This window comes from Gadus macrocephalus, chromosome 10, assembly GCF_031168955.1.
Source record: "Gadus macrocephalus chromosome 10, ASM3116895v1".
Lineage (NCBI taxonomy): Eukaryota > Metazoa > Chordata > Actinopteri > Gadiformes > Gadidae > Gadus > Gadus macrocephalus.
Genome location: NC_082391.1, coordinates 18,726,875 through 18,741,849, shown reverse-complemented (window position 1 = coordinate 18,741,849; position 14,975 = coordinate 18,726,875). Strand labels below are relative to the sequence as shown.

The 14,975-nt window shown below is 44.3% G+C and overlaps 1 protein-coding gene across 1 annotated transcript; it reads left to right on the top strand.

Moving 5' to 3' along the window:
• The first annotated feature begins 3,469 nt into the window (after positions 1-3,469).
• cysltr1 (cysteinyl leukotriene receptor 1) lies at positions 3,470-7,469 on the top strand. The gene is made up of 2 exons (XM_060063624.1): positions 3,470-4,207; positions 4,963-7,469. Exons 1-2 carry the CDS (start codon positions 4,166-4,168, stop codon positions 5,971-5,973), a joined length of 1,053 nt encoding a protein of 350 aa, XP_059919607.1. The 5' UTR covers positions 3,470-4,165; the 3' UTR covers positions 5,974-7,469.
• The last annotated feature ends 7,506 nt before the right edge of the window (positions 7,470-14,975 follow it).

Genomic DNA, 14,975 nt, shown 5'->3' with positions numbered 1-14,975 from the left:
GGGTACTGTCATGGTCTGTCTGTTTCCTTGTCTTGTTTTGGTGTGTTTGTGTTTTACTTTAGTATCTCTGTCTTGTTTCTCCCCATGTCCTGTTAAGTTTCCCTTCTGTGTGATCATTGCTCCCTCCCCTAATGTCTTCCAGCTGTTACTCGTTGCGTGCCCTGTGTTTGGTATCTATGCCCTTGTCTTTCCTTTGTTCCTTGTCGGATAATTTTAGTTTGTGGTGAGTTGTGTCCTGTGTGTTCCCGGTGTTACCGGTGACACCGGTGTTACACCGGTGTTACACCGGTGTTACCGGTGTAACACCGGTGTCACCGGTATCACCCGCGTCACCCGTGTTCCTTGCCTTTTGAGTTAATAAATTATCCTTTTATTGAACTGTCTGCGATTGGGTCCTACCTGCCTGCCTGCCACCCCCTAACCATGACTAACAGTCTCAATGTGCACCCCCCCCCCCCCTCAACCCTAAGCCTCAGAATTGCATACAGACAATCTTTATTTGCCAATCTCAAAAACATTTACAATGGAAACTCTCACTCGGCAATCCCTCCCTCTCTCTCGCCACTGAACATATAACAGCAAACGCTATCCCTTCCTAAGTCTTTCTCCAATTTCCCCCATGTTTAAACACATCTTCCAGGAACAGTTGTCTTGATGACATCACCATCGAAAGACTTCCAAAGTATCGTCCTCCCAACCCATTATGTAGCATTGCAGGAAAAGCCAGTTGGCAGATGTTGAGTTCGAAAATAGCTTATATGCCTCAGCTGCTGGGCTGGGTCAAGTTTAATATTTAGTGTCGATGAACTAAGATCAAGCTAATAAAGTCTCCCCAGTGATCCATGAGATCAAGCTAGAGTGCTTTTGGGATTATTTCTTGTGTAATGTAGGCTTGAGCACCTCAAATCGACCCATTCATAATCCGATTATTTGTGTTTTCGTCTAAGAAGCCATTAATGACATTACCCAATGGTTAATGTGGTCCTTTATGTTGGGCATCAAGTGAGCCAGTTTCCCAACAGCGACCTCTTACGTTTATCTGTCAAAGACTGACTACTACAGATGAGTATCTCATCTCCCTTTCCTTTCCAAACCACTAATGAACTGTATCTAAGCAAATCACTCTCTGGAACTCAACGATAATTTGGATGCCTTGGGGCCGGCTGGAGCTGCTGCTAAGTCCTCAGTTCCCCTACTGTCTGACCCTCTGTCAGACACTGTGAACCCTATGGTTGTACGCTCTACAAATCACATCTCTCATCCACACTTTGCCCCAGTCAATGACAAAGGACACCGCCTTCACCGGGACGCACTCATTCTCAGTCCATGCAGATACAAAAGTATGTCATGTTGTGCTTACGAGAGCTGCTCCGCTCACTGTCCAGGAAAACGTGTGCAGAAGAAAAAGTTTAGAATCCAAATACAGGTGGATAAACATACATAAGTGCATGTTTACACAGTGCTACAATTTCTACGTATTGATACAACAAGTTTGACTATGATATTTGAGGCAGTTTTTTGACCGATACCAACTAACGTACACCAACCTGGGTGTGTCTGACAACACCACCGCCCAGAGCGATCATTTCCAAAGGCAGACATGCTCATGCCTGTCTTTGGGGCTTGACATAAATGATTCTCTATCTGTTTTGCCTTGGTCTGTCTCTGGGATATGGAACAGGTGGTACAGCTTAGTGCTGCGTGGAACCGTTCCACATGATCGCGCTTTATGTTCTGTGTAACCATGGACATGACATAGAACTTGAGTACTTACCACTCCGTCGAGAGTGGTAAGTACTCACAGATTCTGTATGAAACACGTTTTTAGGAAATGGAATGGAATGGAAAAGTGCTTGTTGTGTGCTGTTATACTTCAGAGCCCAGCGAGGAAGGGAGTTCTGAACCACTTCATCCACAATCTCTGCAGCATCAGCTGTCCTCATTTTACAGCAGCGTCAACCTATTTTTGAGCTCTTCATCTCGCTGTCGATAGATCTCACTCAGCATTACTGCAGCCCACTGTTCACTCTTGTGGTGTCCCATTTTCAATGTTGTGATGAGCTTTCTGAGCAAATAATTGGTTGACCTACATAGACAACCTAGTTCATTGTGTCAACAACACAAGATTTAATCGCAAAACTTTTTTTCAAGCCACTTCCCATGGCATTCTTTCTTTGCTTATTTTTTGTTTCCTATAATGTTAAGATGTTGCTTCCACTATAGGCTTAATATCATTTTCTGTCTTTGCTTCTTGCCTTTACAAAATGTAACCAACATATTTGATTCATAGTGAAAAACCCTTTTTGTTTTACCTCTGCTTAACCAAACCATATTCCTTTGAGATTAACAGTTGGGCTCTATGGTGTCATATTGACGAATCAGTGTGGATGAATGCTTAAATTAATGAGATATGAATCGCTACTGTCTACTCCCTCTCTCCCCCTCTTTATCTCTCTATCTCTCCCTCTGCCTCACTGAGCTGCACAAATATTGAAAATGCTTCAGCAAGTGTGAATCATGAGCATAAATAAACACATGGTGCATGGGGAATACTGGCCCTGGTGATGGCCCCAGGCCCCGGGCCAAGCCGCTCTCTAGCCCCACGTTTGAGTATACAGCTGTGGAGATCTTAGCTGTCCCATTGGGGAAAAATCGTCACGTAGCTTGGGACCATGGACTGCTTCTATTCCTCCGAGTAAAAGATCCAATCCAAATAAACTGGAAGAACATGGCAAGGCCTGCAGCTCATTTGTTATGAGGCAGAGTAAACAAGTATCGCATTGACTCAAACATGGTCCTTAATCCTCTAGGATGTGATAACACATCAAATACCATAGATGTTACCATTAATACAGACTGAAACCTGAAGACATATTCAAACCTTGAAAGGTTTTAATTGCACAACCAGTTAAACAGGACACAACAGAGCTAGACCTCTAGACAGACGCTTACCATTCAACAAACACAACCACAACACTCTGTAAAAGCCTTGTAATAGGCTCTGACCATGCAGCTCAGGTCGGGTAGAAATGCTAAAAGCCGTTATGATGCATTTGTGTTGTGGGCACAGTTGTGAGGCAAAAAGATTTGCTCTCAGAAATTTCGCCCTCATCATTAAGTCAATTAGAGTTGGATTAGTCATCCCTCATCCCACCACACCACCAGAACCTTTGTTCAAATCAGTTGGTAATTTCCACCGCCATCTCCACAGTCCATTTGTTAAGTAGCAGCAGCTCATTAGCAACACAAAATAGGGAGGAAATGGGTGTGTGCTAAGTGGTTGCCTTCCTTATTACTAGGTTTTGTTTCATTGTGTATTGCATGTGTTTTGTTTTCACGTGCATCCTAACTTTACACGCCTAGCCGCTGAATAGGCCTACAGCCTGACCTTCGTCCGACCATGACCCTATGCTGAGCCTTGACCCTGCTTTTCAAGGATTCAAGTATGTGGTTGGTTGAGCAATATTCTCCTTTTTGGAAATACCAACATTGAAAGTAAAGACTGCAGTGTTAAGATTATATCCATGCAGGTGTTTTTTTCTCATATAATCTTTCCTTGCTTGCCGCAGCAATACAGAACGGGTCCAACCAGTGCATATTTTTCCTCTGACATGTAGACTAGACACAACTAAGAAGTAATCTTAACGGGTGGAGGCTCTTAAATTAGCTGGGAGGAATGTGAGAGAGAAAACTATTTTAACCAAACTTTCTCCGGAAATAAAGCTTACAACTAGAGAAGATTCTTAATTGGACTAAATTAATGATTAAAATTATTCTATGTTTTATTTAATATCTAAGAAAGCTATAATGCGTTTGATTCAGTTATATTAAGTCGTAACTACCAGGCCTGATAGTTAAACCAAATTTGATGAACAGCCTATCATAAATATGCCTATCCATTATTGCTTATATGTATTGACAATATATGTAAATTTGTATAATATATGATATCCTCGGAGTCGGAAATGACTTTCATTTGTTACGAGAATGTAGGAGGATACGTTTTCTGGGAAGACAGTGACGAGCTCCATTCAACTTGATGCGCGTCCTTCTATAGTCAACAGTTGACTCAGGACACGCATTGCTCGCTGTTCTAAATGCGCAACTCGCAACTCGTAATTCGATACAAATTAATCAAGTGTGAATACGCCTAGGACAACATTGAATGAATATGGCACTTACAAACAATTACTCCGGGACTGGACTGGTAAGATTATTGACGATTCTTTTTATTTTGTAACTAATTATGAATGCTGAATTGTTGGTGTCTTTAAAGTAAAGTAAAATACAAATAGGCTACATCCGAAGACGTTTTGCCGATGAGAGGTTTGTAAAGTGACATTGAACATGGCAAAACTACGACAACAATCGCTGTTGGCGGCTGACACCTGAAATACTTTGTAGCTATAGCCAAAATGTAAGAATGTCTACGAGTAATGAGCTATTATATGGTCTCATAACATTGGTCATCATAACATTGTCTAGATATGAACTTTCGATCCAGAAATTGTTGTTTTTGTTTTGCTGCAGCAGGCATGTTATCAGATTAAAAACTCACAGATGACTACACAATGAGTCAAACTGAAGTATTTTTTTCGATGCGCCTATCTATCATCTGTCTGTTTGTCTAACCGCCTGCCTATCTATCTGTCTGTTTGTCTATCCGCCTGCCTATCTATCTGTCTGTCTGTTTGTCGGTCTGCCTGTTTCTATGTCTGACTTTCCTTCGCTTCACCTTTCTGTCTATCTGTTCATCTCTCTGTGTGCCTGCTTGGCTATATGTCTGTCTGTCCATCGGCCTGCCTGTCTGTCCGCCTGCCTGTCTATCTGTCTGTGTGCCTGCTTGGCTATATGTCTGTTTGTTCATCTTCCTGCCTGTCCATCTGTCTGCCTTTCTGTCTGTCTGTCTGCCTTCCTGTCCGTCTGTCTGTCTGCCTGCCTGTCTGTCTGTCTGTCTGCCAGGCTGCCTCTCTGAGTGTCAATCAGACAGAGAACAAGACCGAGTGTCCATCCATCGACAACTTCCGGAACCAGGTGTACTCCACCATGTACTCCATCATCACCCTGCTGGGGTTGCTCGGCAACGGCTTCGCCCTGGTGGTGCTGCTGCGCACCTACCAGAAGAAGTCGCCCTTCCAGGTGTACATGATGAACCTGGCCGTGTCGGACCTGCTCTGCGTCAGCATGCTGCCCTTCCGCATCCTCTACTACGCCAACAAGGGCCAATGGTACCTGGGAGACTTCATCTGCCGCATCAGCTCCTACGCCTTCTACGTCAACCTGTACTGCAGCGTCCTCTTCATGGCCGCCATGTCCGTCTCCCGCTTCCTGGCCATTGTGTTCCCCGTGCAGAACATACGGCTGGTGACAGAGTGCCGGGCGCGCCTGGCGTGCATCTTCATCTGGGTCTTTGTGTGCGCCATGTCCTCCCCCTTCCTCATGTCGGGGGAAACCCAGGACCCCTTCACCAACAAGACCAAGTGCTACGAGCCGCCCAGGAGCGGGACGAGCACCAAGCTGGTGGTGCTCAACTACCTGTCCCTGGTGGTGGGTTTCCTCATCCCCTTCCTGATCATACTGGTCTGCTCGGCGGGCATTATCCGCTCGCTGTGCCTGCGCCGGACGCATACCCTCAGAGGGACGCAGGGCACCCGGGCCATCCGCATGATCGTCATCGTCCTGGTGACCTTCCTGGTGTGCTTCACGCCCTACCACGTGCAGCGCAGCGTGCACCTCAGCTTCCTGTCCAACGGGTCTTGCGAGAGGCTGATCTTCATGCAGAAGTCGGTGGTGGTGACGCTGAGCCTGGCCGCGTCCAACTGCTGCTTCGACCCGCTGCTGTACTTCTTCTCCGGGGAGGGGTTCCGTCGCCGCATGTCCACCATGCGCACGTCGGGGCGGAGGTCCATCCAGCTCAAGCAGGGCAAGGCAGGTGAGCCTCTGGCCATCAAGGCCGTGGTGCCGGAGACCTGAACATCAGGTCGGCGGCGGAGGAGTTGGGATTGATTTGAAGCGAGGACCTCATTTAGGAAGGGTGAGTAAATATGAGATAAGTGGAGTGCATCGATAGGGTGTTTTATGGGGGCCACTGTGAGTCGGGTTGGCTAAAGGTATTAAGGCATGATACAGAAGTAGTTAGTAAAGTAAATAATGAAGTAGCTATACAGGGAGATACAGTGAAATAAAGTACTGTTTTGGTTTTGGAAACGGACAGCACAGCACGGAAATATGTATGAATTTTAAGAAAATTGATCTTTTCCTCAGTATGGATATAATGAAGTGGCTGAAACCTGAAATACATTGTAACAAGCCAAAATGTATGAATGTCTACGAGTAATAAGCTATTATATGGTCTGTTTCATATCATTCTCTATAGATGAACTTTCGATACAGAAATTGTTGTTTTTGTTTTGGTGCAGCAGGCATGTTGTCACGGAAATATGTAAGAATTTAAAGTAAATTGAACATTTCCTCAGTATGGATATAATCAAGTGGCCTTCAAATGAAGATCAAACATGTATTGTACTGACATTATTGCTAGATCTGTAATTAATTTATCCATTAAGTAATTCAATTTTACTGAACATTATTGCTACTGTAGAAAACATATACGGATATGCGGACGGATATCCGAGTCTAATGCAATTATGGTTTCAACCCATGGATTGAATTCCTCATCAGGGAACCTATCCTATGCTTTGAGAGGTTGGAATCACAATATATACTCTTTGTTGTTCTTGTATTCTGAAATGGCTGGTACCCCAACTGTGGTAAAAAAAGAGCAGTAGCCAAGATTTTGAGCATTATTTGTCAGAAATGGCACAGCCATTCGTCTAGTGAGTTCAATGTGCTGTGCGCTGTGCTTACTTTCTGACCAATAAGGGCATCCCTTCCGCAATTGGGTCAGGGGATCAATATTGCCTGTCAATCAAATTCTCAGTGCATGGAATCAACCACTTCTCAATGGCAAAGAAATAGACGGAGGGAGGGAGTTTGATTTCCAAATCTTGCTCCCTTATGCTTTTTTTCTGCTACCTTGCTCTTACAACTCTCCTCACCTACGGCCCTCTAAAGGGGCAACTATAAAAACGTTCTAGTTCGACTGATTACTGTTTGTGAGCAGCAGAGGGAGCACACAGTGCATGGTTTCTTTCTGTATGATTGTCATTCTCCTTGCATGTGTCTCAGTGCTGCTAGATCCTCGTTGGAACACAAGAGGCCATTTGATAAAGACCTCTATACTCTGACTGCTATACTTGAATATTATCATGCTTAGCCTTGGCATAAATGCATTGTGTATGGAGGTCCAACTAGTGTTATGTGTACTTAAAGTGTCTGTATGGTTGTTGTATACAGAAGTTGACAAGCGTTCATCAAGTATTGTTTCATTTCCTGTCATTCCACGTTGTTCATGTTTAACTTTGAATGTGAGAAATAAAATTTCAATTTATATGTGAATGACCTTTAAAGTGGATTATGTTTTCAATTCATATTGTATTATTTGAAACCTTTATAAAAGTTGTGTAATGCAATAACTTGTGATCATGGGATTAACCCTTTGAATTGTGTATGTAATTGCATGCCGGCTTATAGTGTCCACTGGCTGTCAGCCACAAGTTTTTCATGTTAGACCAGGGCTACAGTTTCGCCCCAGAAATGGGATTTGCCAGATCGGGCGACTTTCAGTGGCCTAGTCCGCACAGTTAAACCAAAAGCCATAACAGAATTTCAGGATTTCTACAATTATTATCTATTGAACGGGGGGGTTGTTTGTTTCTATGACAACATATAACCACTCACCCTCTGCTTTATATCTTTTTGTTTGACATCGTTTTTCACATTGAGCACCAATTGTTTTTGTTCTGATCTTCTGACAATAAATTAGGCTCGATCCGACCGCGTAGCGGCCCAGGTTGTGCCTGCCTCGGTGTAGGCGCTTTCTGAGCCACTCCTAACTTTTCGACGCTGATTGGATACGGTTGAGGCGGGTCCTCGACATATGATATTAACGGCGTCGGTCTGTTTTGAGCATTGGGTACCCGCCATAAATGGTGTGATCCAGATGCCTCGGACACTAGCCTTCCGAGTTGCAGCTCGAAAACAAACAACACAACTTTACATTGTATTGCACGCACAGCAAGACAGTGCAATGCATACATTGACGACTGGAATAAAGCAGCAATGTAATTAAGTGTATAAGAGCGTTAAAATGACCAACGGGGTACAAATACAAAGAAAATAAATCTCTTTACAGGCACAGCCATTTTTGTTGAGAGTGTCATCACTGAATTCGGCATACTCTCAGAATTCCGAGGGGGCCCGACCAAAAGGGGGCCTTGCCTCCATGAAATGCCGCAAGGAAGCTGGGAGATATTCCCACTTGCAACTCGGAAGGCTGGTGTCCGAGGCATCTGGAACACACCAAAAAGGCTCCTGTATTGGACCGCGAGCCGAGGGGAATGCCGCTTTTCCACTGCATGGTACCAGCTCGACACGACTCGACTCGACTCGACTCAGCTCGCATTTTTGGCGTTTCCACCGCGAAAACGTGGTATCTGGTACCTGAAGTGGCTGCATTTTTTAGTACCGCCTCGCTCTAGGTTCCAAGCGAGCTGAGCCGATGCTAAAAGGTGACGTCGGCAGACGGCCGGCCACTGATTGGCCAGAGAGTGTGACGAAGTCACGAGAGCGACATGGCAACCATGCTGGTTACAGCCATAGCAGCGCCGCAGCCAACATATTCCACTTCTTCAACTTCTTCAACATGACAGCTAATAATAGTAATGTTATCGATGTCCTCCATTGTTGTTATGTGGGTTCTGTCCATGTGTGGGTTGCGTAGGTGTTGTTTGCGTCGCGTACAAAAATACGTCACGGCCCTTTCGCGCAGCCGACCCCGCCCACGTCCAGGAGGTACTATTTGCGGTGGAAAACGACCCGTGCTGCTACCGTGTCGAGTCGTGTCGAGTCGCGTCGAGTCGAGTCGAGCTACATGTGCGGTGGAAAAGCGGCATAAGTAACCCGCCTCCTTACAACAAGTCCTTCAGCATGACGGGTCCCGCCCCATCGGAATGTATAATGGGTTGCCTGAAAAGGAGGCACAGGGCCCTTCTGAAAGACATCGGGTGAACTATTAGGGCCCGTCCACATACTTGATTGGTTGCCTGAGAAGGAGCGGCTAGACGATGGATGAAGGTTTTTTTCTCTAGGCGGCCGCACGCTGCCGCGTGCGCTCTCTTCTCATCAAAGACGCTAGCGCTCAGAAAGTGTGTGTGTGTGTGTGTGTGTGTGTGTGTGTGTAGGGGGGGGGGGGAGGGGGGGGAGGGGGGAGCTAGGCCCTGAGACTTGTTGAAAACTAGCTCATTATGCACATTAAAGAATCTCATACTGAGAAACTTTTGTTTCCTATTTTAGAGTTGACGTTAAAAATTATATGGTGTGCGTAGACTAATACCAGTACAGCTAATGCTGTTCCACAATAATCCTGTTTTAATGTGTTATGTATCTTTCGCGATTGTATCAGGGTGGCCGTGGTCCGCTCTGGCCACCCCTTGGGGCACACTGTCAAAATGTTTTGTCAATACTAAACCACATTTAAGAACATCATTGCTTGTTTTCAGCCTAATACCACAACAACAACAACAACAACAACAACAAAATGTTGTAGACCCAGGCTATTTGTGAGTTTAAGTAGTATTGAATAACAAATTACAACAAAAGGGTTTTAATGTATTTCAACTGTGGCGGTCTTGAAGTTAAGACTTTATGCATTTAACTCCAATTCATACGCCTCAATCCCGGGCCAAAAAAAAAGTGTTTCCACGTCCCAGAATGACAACAGGAACTGGTGCAGTCGACCACGTACGGAGGCCTAGTCCTCATCACGATGAGAACATAGAGGAACGCTTGTAGCTCCGCTTAAAAAATAGCTAATGAAGAGCACATGATCGGAACATCTTCCCTGTTTGCACAAAAAGATGTTTGTTGCTCCCTGGAAAAAACGCACGGACATCCTAACACTTGATGTTTGAGAGTAGTGCGATAGGCTAAGGAGCAGTTTTTTCCCTTTGTGCGTGATGTCTGAGAAAATTGCACTGATGTTTTAGTCCTATTATTGTTTGGCATAATTGTATTGACTTGAACCACCATTTAATAGCTGCTAGGGGACGAAATTAATCCCACGGAATGTCAACATCGTGAACGAAACATTAATATAAGTGCATGCATCATGCATAATATGAGGACAGCAACTCCAGAGGCAGATACAATGTTGGGTCTTTGAAGTGATGTTTTTGGAGATGCATCTCCAGAGGGTTTTGCTCTCGTGGGAAGTGTGAGACCAGTATGTGGCCCTGCGTAGGCACTGTTCCTACTGCAGTGTATATTCTGTGTCTTACTGTGCATGGATGGATCCACTCGCCTTGACGCACAATGGTTTCTTGGTATCTGTGTTTTAAACGTTATCCGCACACAACCTTTGGAATCATATTTGAACTTCCACCCCATTTTATTCTGTGATCCTTGAAAAGGAGGAAGTATAATAATGTGTAAGTGACCCATTTAGAATTCCTTGTAGTTTCTTGTCGTTCAATAAATTATTAAGTACGACATTTTTATTTTGTAAAACTAGTCTGACTCCATTGTGGTTGCTCAAACAGAGATAACCCATCTTGTGGTATGTGCTGCGTTGTGCACAAGCATTACATTTCACATGCTTTCTTAACAAAAGCCCATTGTATATCCTGTCGGCCTACTTATTCCTCAGTCTGTATAGTCTCCCTACCTAGTGAGTTATAAGAAGTGCTGTATTCTTTTTTATTTGTGGTTTTCTCTTTTATTCTCAGTCAAATAATATGTGTTTTTTTTTTTTGTCGTTCTGAAATTTTATTCCGAACAAGCTTGATAGAACATGCCCTATTGAATTTCCTGCTGCTTTGAGGTCATGGCCAGGGAAACTAGCATGATCCAACCCCTATCAGGTGAATAATCACGCACATTGCAAACACAGCAGACGTGTTGACATATTATACCACCAGATGTGAGTGTGATTAGCGTTACAAGCCGTAGACTGATCTATCTGTCATACATCTAGGTGGACACACCCACTTGTGATGTCAGAAGAGGCAGATTTTCAAAACGGCTTGTGACGCTAATCCCACTCACAACTGGTATAATAATATGTCACCTTTAATGCCCGCGTCCGAGTAAGGGTTAGAATTCTCTGACACATCCACGGTCTCAGTGTTGGTTCTGGATCGTATGTCATGTTTACAGTAAACTACTGCGTCAAGATTGTTAATCTCTGTTCTCAGCCAAACCATGCATGAGGTGGCCAATCAGATCAACAGAGTGCATTAGCATAACCCCCAGGGCCTTCGCAAAACAGCAGTTATTTTAGAATGTAGAAAGCGCACACTACAAGAAGCTGGCTTTAAGAAAAAAAGACAAATATCTTGTAAAGGCCCCAGGGAACAATTCTCTTACTGTATCATACGGGAGCATTTAATGAGTGCCCTGACCCGGGCTCCATATGGCAGAGATCATGCCTACTCAATGGCAGCTTTCAAACCCAAAAGCCTTCCAAAAAAAAATGCCACAAAACCATTCATTGACTGCCTGGAGTACATTCCAATTTGTTCCCCATACCAAAATGTATTAATATAAATTTTTTGACCTTATTTTTCTGTTGTTGTTTATTCAGAAGATATCTGTAGATGACTTGGTATATCACGTATAGATATATCGATATTACACAATGGTTTTAAAGGGCACTGAAAGTGTACACCCAAAGAAAGATACAACATCAACCATAACCCTTCAACCACAGTGCCCTCAAGCTGGGGTCTTGCTGTTCGCTGAGGGGTTCCTCCTCACCCGAGGGGATGCTCAAAGGCACTTGGTTTCAGGTGAGTTGATAGGGTTAAAATGATACCAAAGCACAAGTAACTAGAGGGCTCAAACCAACAGATTCTCTTGTAATTTCTCAGTTTACTTGTGATCACTATCTGTTGAATTGGTTGGTCACAAAGTCACTTGAAGGCAGTGTTCAAGAGGTTGAGAGGGAGCACATATACGTCAGGAAGACCTTTGCAGCTCTTTACTAATGAGGGAATGCGGTGGATGTCTGGCACAGATTGCACAGAACGTGGTTTTGAGGCGCATGGGCAGAGAGAAACGATTCTCACACACTCCTATTCCTAAATGATGTGTTTTTGTGTTACTTAATTGTGCCCTGAAGGCATTGGAACTGTGTAACTTGACCAAAGCTAGCATGTGTGTGAGCAGATTTACATGCTGTGGACGGTAATGATTATATTTAGGCTATTGTTTTCTGGTGGCCTACATCTGTATGCACTGTAAACTGTGATGACTGCCCCTGGATTTGCTCTGGTTGTCCCTATTGTGGAATTAGTGAGGGATAAAAGATTGAGCAGAATGTTGTGTTCCGGTTGCCAACTGCTGTAGCGAGTAATGAAATGTCCCCTGGCTCCACTGGCGTAGGTTTCTTTGTTCTGTCACTTGCCATCACATGTGTATATATTAAATATTACGACATTGTAACTTCACCACGACAGCGTTACAGCATATGCCAATTTTTTTCATTGCTTTAAAAATACGCCTTTATTGTCCCATCTTGTACTAACTGATGAGGCCTGTTTCGTCTCCTCCCAGTCTATAGGGGAGGTGCTGGGAGATATGGTCCAGTTCACAGTGAGTACCTCCGAGCGTAGGCCCTGTTTGGAGGGAATTTATTCGAATCCTGTGAAGCTGAACTTAGGAGGCTGTGAAAGAAAAAAGGGGCTGAAAAGAAATCTTTACTGGACCTACTTGTGGTTCTGCAAGTGTATTTCCTCCAGTTTTTTATGCCTTTGGGTTGACCTTCCTTCTTTGAGCTTTGAGCAAGTAGGTTGTGAGTGAAGAAGAAATAAAATTCCCGTCACATATACAAAAGTTGAAAGATGGGGAAGGAGGCGATGATATAAGCCAAGGCGAGACAGCTCTTCTTCAATTCTGCGAGGAAAGTTCAGGCATTAAAGCCGCAAATCATGGCCAAATAAAACAAGGATAAGTCATACGTGTGTACAGCTGGCTGTCGGGGTCGGGTCGGGAGTAAAGAATAGAACATAGTAGATAAACGGCATGTTTGACAAAGCCCTTTTACCACACGGTGTGTTAGTTTAAGAGTGATAATAGATCGCACCTCCTCGTTAGCCGGGGCCTGGCGCCTTTCAAGAGAACAGCTCTTATCGACTCATCTCCAGATTTGTTCCAAGGCTTACCCACCAGTCTCCAGCCTTATCCACTCGTCTGAGTCTTCAGTCGTCCACTCAGAGATCTTGCTGCCTCCGTCAGGCTGGGGGTCAGGCCACCGTCACTCCCCTGGCCCCGGCCAGGACCTCGCTGGATGAAAAGACTGCATTGTGCCAAAGATTGCATGTTTAATGTCCAAGCATGGAAGGAAATCAAATCAAAAGGGATATACCCGGAGGAAAAGAAGGAGATGTAATCAGTTTCCTACTTATTGTGAATACAGGGATATGGGATTTTAAAGGGGAATTTTTTTTAACGCATGTATTGTAATGCAATAATTAATTCATGTGATTTTGTTGTTGAAAATTACACGGAAGTACATTTGAAAGTATCTTTTCTACAGGAAACCCATTTTTCAGATCTGTAATGGTTGAAATAGCGACTTAATGGAGTCAGTAAGCTCTCATTTATCTTCTTGTTTGTTCTTGAATCAGTGTGTGACAATGACAGAGAGAGAGGAGCTCTTGGCGTCCAACAAGGAGAATGCATTTGGATGCGGGTTTGTTTGCTTGTAAGCTATGTGTTATGGGTGGGCACGTCACTTCTGTTTTCCGTTAGGCTCTGCTGCTCTTATTATGTGGAAATGTGAGACTATTAGTGGGGGAAAGTTCCAATGGGCTGGGTAAGGGGTGTCACCTGAGAGTATTTTGATTGGTTGAGGAGGAGGGGTTTATGTTCTTTGGGTTTGTTCAGGTGGCCGTAGTGACCACCCCCCCCCCCACCATCACATGACCTGGTCACAGATTTCTCATCAGGGTTAGCCGGACCTACTACACTCCCACTCTCCCTCCCAACACACAAACGCACGCAGGAACACACTTACACCCACACACAGACACACACACACACACACACACACACACACACACACACACAAGCAGAAACACACACTCGCACACACAGACAAACACACAAAAAGAAAACACACACACACACATACACAAACAGAAACACACACACGCACAGACACACAAACACACATATAAAGAAAACACACACGCACATACACACAGATAGGCACAGACATACACAAACAGACACACGCATACACAGACAAACACACATAAAGAAAAAACACACACAGACACATACACTCACACACAGATGGCTACAATAGAGTGCCTGTGATTGCGACATAGATACAGGATGCCTTCCCCTTGATTTAAGTCAAGTGAGGACCTCCTGACCTCCACTGACCTCACTGATACCCGCTGACGCAAGGTATCTTTTGGAAGACTACCTTTAGGACCACCTCACAACCAAACACATAAAACAACACAGAGCCCGTTTTTCTACACACTCACTAACAACATGGAGACCGTAGCTCGACACGCTGCCTCACGGCTGTCATGGTCTGTCAATGTAAAATGTAAATGTAAATGTAAATGGTCTGAAGGTTCACCAGCAGTATTCACACAGCACAACATTGAGCCTTGTTTGGCTCACTATCCACAGCGGCTTCCAGGGAAGGCTGAGATTAAATCTGGTATACAAACAAAAATTGAGTCATGTCATGCTTGACTAAGTCTTGTGAAAAGAAAAAAAGAAAAAAATTGAGTCAAGCTCAGAATACCATTAGGAACAAGTTAAAACGGTTGTCATTTTCTGTAAAGGGAGAATTTATCAAGGAATCCGTTTTTAGCACAACGGGGGTGCTTATCCTT

What these genes read in the sequence shown, in the direction of transcription:
- cysltr1 (XM_060063624.1), top strand. Translation starts at nt 4,166, where the DNA reads ATGAATATGGCACTTACAAACAATTACTCCGGGACTGGACTG. An exon ending in ATTACTCCGGGACTGGACTG is followed by an intron (nt 4,208 to 4,962) that starts GTAAGATTATTG and finishes TCTGTCTGCCAG; the next exon opens with GCTGCCTCTCTGAGTGTCAA.